This window comes from Penaeus chinensis, chromosome 30 (genome assembly GCF_019202785.1).
Source record: "Penaeus chinensis breed Huanghai No. 1 chromosome 30, ASM1920278v2, whole genome shotgun sequence".
Classification (NCBI taxonomy): Eukaryota; Metazoa; Arthropoda; class Malacostraca; order Decapoda; family Penaeidae; genus Penaeus; species Penaeus chinensis.
The window spans coordinates 8,242,006-8,249,505 of record NC_061848.1 but is presented as its reverse complement, the minus strand read 5'-3'; the positions used below and the strand labels follow the sequence as shown (position 1 = coordinate 8,249,505).

At 37.4% G+C, this 7,500-nt stretch overlaps 1 protein-coding gene across 2 annotated transcripts in view; it reads left to right on the top strand.

The window, feature by feature from the left end:
* Positions 1–3,837: 3,837 nt before the first annotated feature.
* Positions 3,838–7,500, top strand: part of LOC125041503 (ribonucleases P/MRP protein subunit POP1-like) — an 11,339-nt gene continuing 7,676 nt past the window's right edge. The window contains exons 1-5 of one of the 2 annotated variants that reach the window (XM_047636516.1): positions 3,838–3,934; positions 5,919–6,029; positions 6,406–6,524; positions 6,783–7,019; positions 7,231–7,391. In XM_047636516.1, the coding sequence (XP_047492472.1) occupies positions 5,945–6,029; positions 6,406–6,524; positions 6,783–7,019; positions 7,231–7,391 (602 nt within the window). In that variant the 5' untranslated portion in view covers positions 3,838–3,934; positions 5,919–5,944. Of the gene's footprint in view, positions 3,935–4,039; positions 5,628–5,918; positions 6,030–6,405; positions 6,525–6,782; positions 7,020–7,230; positions 7,392–7,500 lie in introns of those variants that run through there. The other variant, XM_047636517.1, reaches the window with a different exon arrangement.

Here is a 7,500-nt window from a genome sequence, read left to right as displayed (position 1 = left end):
AGCAGCATACGTGAGCTCGTGTGAGGCAGCCATGGAGGAGCAACTCATGCCCTCACTTGGCCGCTCACTCCCACTGCCTCCTTCCACTTGTGACCTGTCTTGGTGTCGTAATCATTACCTTCTCTTTCAATCTCTTCCTATGTCTCCCTTCACCCTAATACTGCTGGCGTTGCTGTTTGTCTTTATACATATGGTCCCTGTTTCCATTCTCGGTTTGATCTTTATATTTATGATCGCTGTTCACATCGTATATACAATATTGTTTAACGCATTTTTATGTCCTTCCATTTCCATGCTATCTCCTCTTTTCCTTTCTCTCCCTATCTCCCCCCCCCCCCCCTTCTCTCTCTCTCTCTCTCTCTCTCTCTCTCTGTCTCTCTCTATCTCTCTCTCTCTCTCTCTCTCTCTCTCTCTCTCTCTCTCTCTCTCTCTCTCTATCTATCTATCTATCTATCTATCTATCTATCTATCTATCTCTCTCTTTTCTCGTTGATCTGTATTTCTTATATTTTTAAATCAAATCTTAATATAAACAGCATTTCACACCTGGCATTTTGCGTACCTCTTGCCTTTCGCTTTACAAACCTGTTACTCTTTGCCACTTATTTCTCCCCGTGTTCTCTTTTCCCTTTATCTTTCTTACGCATTTCTTGTTGAAATGTTCCACACGTATTCATGTGATGTTAGAATTTGTTTTGCTTTTTCATATATAAATCTGTCTGACTGTCTGTCTGCCTCTATCTCTCTCTCTTACACCCCTCTTTCTATCTATCTATCTATCTATCTATTTGCCTGTTTCTCTCTCTATCTCTTTCTCTCCCCCCCCCCCCCCTCTCTCTCTCTCTCTCTCTCTCTCTCTCTCTCTCTCTCTCTCTCTCTCTCTCTCTCTATCTATCTATCTCTCTCTCTCTCTCTCTCTCTCTCTCTCTCTCTCTCTCTCACTCTCTCTCTCTCTCTCTCTCTCTCTCTCTCTCTCTCTCTCTCTCTCTCTCTCTCTCTCTCTCTCTCTCTCTCTCTCTCTCTCTCTCTCTCTCTCTCTCTCTCTTTCTCTTCTCTCTCTCTTCTCTCTCTCTCTCTCTCTCTCTCTCTCTCTCTCTCTCTCTCTCTCTCTCTCTCTCTCTCTCTCTCTCTCTCTCTCTCTCTCTCTCTCTTTCTCTCCCCCCCTCTCTCCCCTCTCTGTCTCTCTCACACACATATTTCCTCAACACTTGTTCTTGTCTCCTTCCCACTTGAATATTTTCCATACATTTTCCCTCTTATATACGGATTTCTAATTTCAAATATTTATTTTCTTAATCTTCCGTACGCCTTTTTTCCTTTCATTTTTTCCTTGCAACATCATCTTGTAAGAATCTTCTCAAGTCCTCCTTCAGACCATTCTTGCATCATCCCAGACAGAGGGTTGTATACCCAAACCCCACACCCCCACATTACCCCAACCCCCAACATCCCACTCACTTCTGAACGCTCCCCTACCCTCCCTCACCGACTGCTCGCCCCCCTCCCCCCTTCCTCCTCCTAAACCCCCAAATAACACTTCAATAGACTCCACTTACCCTCCTCCCTCCCCAAGCTTGAACTCTTACCCCTCTCTCCCCCATCATCACCCCTTTACCCATCTCCCCCCAGCATTACCCCTTTACCCATCTTCCCCAACATTGCCCCCACTTATCCCCCACCCACCCACCCCCAACACGCAACTTAAATCCGGGACTTTTCCGGGAGTTTCCCTGTCCATGCCTGTGCGTTTTTCCCTCTGTGGTAAAAGGTGTCTGTTTTTTGAATGCCGAGTACGCTGAGTTTATTTTAAGGTCTGTCGCAAGAGAGGGGCAGATTTTTTAATTTGGTTCAGTGTGCTTCATTTAGGTGATAGGGGGTTATATCGTCTGTTTGTGTGTTTGATTTTGTTTTTAGAATGACAGATGTTTCGATTCTATATCAAATGATTCGATATTAAATTGGATTTCCTTTATTTTTTTCAGAGACAAAGGTTTATATTATCTTTAATCTTTCTGATATTACGATGACTTACGATTAGCTTCCCAAAGCAGTATTGTAAATATGGAAAATTTCATTTTTCCCCTTCTCATTGTTTATTTCGAGAAACTCAAACAATTTTCAGAACAAGTATTATATTTTTATCTGTCTTTTTTACCAGGAAGAGGATTCTGAGAAGTATTAATGTGACCATTGGACTGTATGCCTCTCTCTCTCTCTCTCTCTCTCTCTCTCTCTCTCTCTCTCTCTCTCTCTCTCTCTCTCTCTCTCTCTCTCTCTCTCTCTCTCTCTCTCTCTCTCTCTCGCTCTCTCTCTCTCGTTCTCTCCTCTCTCTCTCTTCCTCTTCATCTTTCTGTTCCTCTTCCTCTTCCTCTTCCTCTTCTTCCTCTTCTTCCTCTTCTTCTTCTTCTTCTTCTTCTTCTTCTTCTTCGTCTTCGTCTTCGTCTTCGTCTTCGTCTTCGTCTTCGTCTTCGTCTTCGTCTTCTCCTTCTCCTTCTCCTTCTCCTTCTCCTTCTCTTCTTCTTCTTCTTCTTCTTCTTCTTCTTCTTCTTCTTCTTCTTCATCTCCTTCTTCTTTTTCTATTTCTTCTTCTTCCTCTTCCTCGTCCTCCTTTTCTCTCTTCCTCCCCTTCCCTCTACCTACCTACCTACCTGTCTGTCTACCTTTCACTGTCTCAATCTGTCAATATATCGCTATCTCTCAATGAATCTCTATCTATCAGTCTATCTCTATATATATGTGTGTGTGTGTGTGTGTGTGTGTGTGTGTGTGTGTGTGTGTGTGTGTGTGTGTGTGTCTATATATATATATATATTTGTATATATATGTATGTATATTTATATATTTTTGTATATATATACATCTATCTATATGTCTACCTATCCATCTATCTATCTATCTATCTATATATATATATATATGTCTTTGTATGGGTGTTTATGTATGGACACACACACACACACACACACACACACACACACACACACACACACACACACACACACACACACACACACACACACACATATATATATTCTTCTATAGATTGTAATTACTTAGTTGACTAATATGGAGCAGTTACTCTTTCACGTCTGGTGATTCTTACTTGTTTATTCTTTATACTTAGTTCTCGTTCAAGAATGTATCAAATGCACCTGGAATAGATACACGTGGTAGAATGGGTAACGAAGCACACTTATATTCCACCAATTTAGTGATATGAGTAATGCTTTAGTTCACTATTTACACACACAGATCCGTGAAGCGTTTATTGAGCCAGCGAAAGCGAGCGGCTTCTCTATTCTTCTTGTATGCGAGTTTTATGGTGAATGGGGTAGTTTTATTAGTCTCTCACAGTCCCTTAAATTTCACGCTTGTTCATGCCCTAGTATAAAGATACATATGTGAATAACAATGTACACTATTATCAGTAATAACTAGATATATAGCCAAGGTATAATGATGACAATCATAAGAAATATATACTAGAGTATTATAAAAACATTAATATAAATACTTGCTACCATACCCATGATGTGGAAGGTTTACCATGACTATATTTGTTTGTTATGTGGGACTATGAAATATTTGTTTTTGAGTCTCTGTGACATTATCCCCAAATTCTTGTAGAGGTCATTCAAAAATCCCGCGGTCAGCTATATATATGTATGCATTCTTAATGGATGATCTGTAGTAATTTTATCTATATTCGGAGTTACCTTTACATAGTCGCCACAATTTTTATAACGTGTTTTATATCTAAATATCAGCTATGTATCTTTGGTGGCTAAATTACATATCGTTTTATTATTTGATCTGTTCCTTTTATTCTATACTCGAATGCACTCGATGTAAACAAACTCAAAACACGTGAATCCTTTTGGATGAATCTATTGCCTTTGCTTACTATTGATTTACATATGTAGTGTGTATTACCGTAAGTATGGCAAGTGTTTCGCATAAATTCATCACTTACATATACCCTAACGCTTTTAATTACGCAATAGTTAGTTATCTAGGGTTTGTTTTTATTCTCGTTACTCATCATTAGATTGTGCAGTTGGAAATGAATGTCTATTTCTATACTTAGAAGACTGAGAAAAGAATGATAAAATATGGTATTTGTGTGATGCCTGGCTGTCTTGAAGTATTTAATTTGAGTTGTTTTTTTCTCTGAAGCTGAAGATTTAGGAACCATGTGTGATCGGCAGCTGCCCAGGAATTTCAGAATAATATTTGATCAGGGGTATTGTGAATATTACCAGTGTGTCTGGTAATTTTTCAGAATACCTTCGTATAACAGATTGTGACAATTTTGATATTGATGGATTCCTTTCACTATCCAAATGTAACAATTATTCCACAGAAGCCTCTCCATTAATCTTGGTCCCAATAGATGGATTCCGGATGACATCACATGTTTACATTTTTTCTACTGCGCAGGAGCTGGCAGGCAACTTGTTGCGGCAGCGTGGTGGGCCTAACAAGAAACAGTTAAAAACAATAACTATTTTGATCAGCTGATCCTCGTTGAAAGTACATCTTCGTTTTTATTTTTAAATTTCGTATTCCATGCAGTGTTTTCCAGCTCAAAGTATTACACAGCATGCTCCAAAAAGAATGGATACTTTGATGCCTGATATCACAATCATTTGAAATATACACCAAGCTCTTTCTTGAATGATCCCTTTAAGCATACAAGTCTCTGGAAGCCTATTTTTTTTTTTTTTTTCCCCATTTGTGGGCATGTCCAAGACGTTTTTTACTATGGAATCGACAAGAGCAGTAATTTATGTTTTATTAAGTCTGAGGTACAGTAAGTCTTTTTCGTTTTAGTTTATCGAAACTTTACCAACAGCAATTTATTTATTCAGAACAGAAACTTACATAATTTTTTATTTTCATTGTTTGTTTTACTCATATTTTTGAGAGGGTAACTTTCAGTGAGATGACTTGATCAAATAGTGACACAAAATTGAACTGGAATTACCTTAATTCTGAAGTTTTCATTCGCTCTTGCATAGGTGAATGCCTTTTACTTACCTGATATAAAATGAGCACTGTATGCATTGTCAATTTTCTTTGAGCTCCAGTTCTCACGTCTGATGGCAGCTATCCATATTTTTTGTAACGCAAGGGACTGTTCATTGTTTCCAAATGGAATCTGATAAAATCTCAAATTTCCACCAGGTTTTCTTTGATTCTTACAACCAACGGCACAGTACGAGTCAAGCATGTTTGTGGTCTGCCAGAGTGAATCTTATCTGCCAGCAATTGCGCATGTGCAAATTTCAGCGCTCAAAATGTAAACATGGAATCCATCTATAACAGGGGAGGCTATGGAAGGTACCAGGGAAATTGCGGGGTAAAACATGAAAAGAGTACAGCAAATACATAACTACAGTATTAATACACAGTGAATAAGTTACTGCAATATATAAGGCATGGGGCAGCATGCAATCACAAGAATCACAAGAGTATTGGAATGTACCCAGAGAAGCAGCATACTAACCTGTGACATAGTCAGCATTGTAATGTGAAAAATTACCTTGATTCTTGATTTGATTTGATTCATCGTTGTCAGCACTGCTGCTATTCTCAATAACTGTTGAGAAGAGAACCCACATCAGGTAATGCTATGCCCTCATTTGCCTCATCATCATCAAAAAACTTTCTCACATATATTAGGAAAGAAGAGTTTAAACTGAGTCTATTCATGATGAATTAATAGGGAATGTGGCAAGCTACGTTACTTATGATTTTTTTTTTTTCTAGAACTAAATTTGTCTATGCAACATTCTTTGTCAACTTTCTTATTAATGTACTCTCTCTTACATTCTCTAATTCATTCTTATCTGATTTTCCAGACGTTTCCCTCTTGTTTAGCCAATAGTTTTTCTTAACAAGCTTTTTATTTTCAGCTGTGACAGAAAGTAAATAAACCAGCATGGATGAACTACCAAGTTCTTGCAGCTACCTTGCTCTTGGAGCAGCACGAATCAGAGAGATTAAGGCTATTGTAGACAAGTTGGGTGAGTTACCTTCTTGTTTCATTGATTATTAAAAATCAGAATAGTTGTTTTTATGATGGTAATAATTATAATAGTATTAATAGTAATGATAATGATAATAAATTGATGAGGTATGCAAGTGGCTTTATCTTACAAAAACATTTTTCAAATTTAACAAGAAATGGAACTGCAAGGAAATAGCAATAAAGCAAAAATTTCTTCATCATATTTATGTTTCTGTGTTCCATCCTTTATTATTTTTTTACAATTTGTTCAGTCTAGATACTTTACATTCATATAGGTAAGAAATCTGTGAAGATAAGGAATCTCAAGATTTCTTCCAATAGAGTAATGGCAAAAGTTAAGCATCACTATATTTAAAGACTGACATTTCCAGACAACTGTGAGCATGGTGGCAGAGCATTTCAAAATTTGCCACGTCACATGCAGAGACGAACAGTTTCAGCAAATCCAAAACGTTTGCCTCATTACCTCCGAGATAGGCATATGAGAGAGGTAAGTCAGTTGTTACATTTTAATATTATAGTAAGGCAAGGTTAGTTGAGTTTGTAATAATGGCTATCGAACATCATTAATTTGCTGGTAATACTCTTATCTGCAGATAAGTTATGATTTGATGCTTATATGAATGTATACATATTAAGATTTCATATCCAAAGCTTACTACAATAATTAATTTATAAAATATATTGATGCCCTTAAAGTACAGTAGAACAGAAAAGTGTAAAATTGTAATGCATTCTGCTCTGACAGGGAGGTGCAAATGTCAAGACTACCAAGCGCCCAAAGAAGAAGTATCGTCATCGCCCCAACAATCTTTTGGCCGAGTATAATCGACGCCAGTCAGAATACCTTTGGTTAGAAACACATGTTTGGCATGCCAAGCGATTCCATATGACAAGAAAATGGGGTTATGCACTTTCAGAATCCCCTACCATGAAAGGCTACCGATCCACACTAAGAGCTGCAACGAAAACATGCACAGTCCAGGTGCTAAATAGCTTGTTCATATTCATGCTCATTTACTATCTTTGTTACTTTGATGCTCAAAATATATGTTAATGTAAAACATAAATACATCCTATCTTACTAATAATTACTCCTTTTATCAAGGTGATAATTATTAGTCATGCAGTCATTATTCCTGTCTAATCATATATGAGTTTTCACTCTTTTGATTATTGTTATTCTTTAAATACAGGATGTCTCCTATTTGTGCTGCATTGAACTAGAAGGAACAAGAGCATCTCTGCTAGCTGGTCTAGCACCTATAACTCAATCCCTAGATTTGGTGAAGCTAAAAAGTCCAGAAGTTCTGCAGGGCAAGAAATGGGTGTCTCTGGTTCTCTTCATGAAAGACAAGTTAGTGATTCATAGCTGCTGATTATATTATATTATTTTATTTTATTATATTATTATTTTCTTATTATTTTCTTTATATTTTATGGGATGCAGTTTGGGATAATTTAGT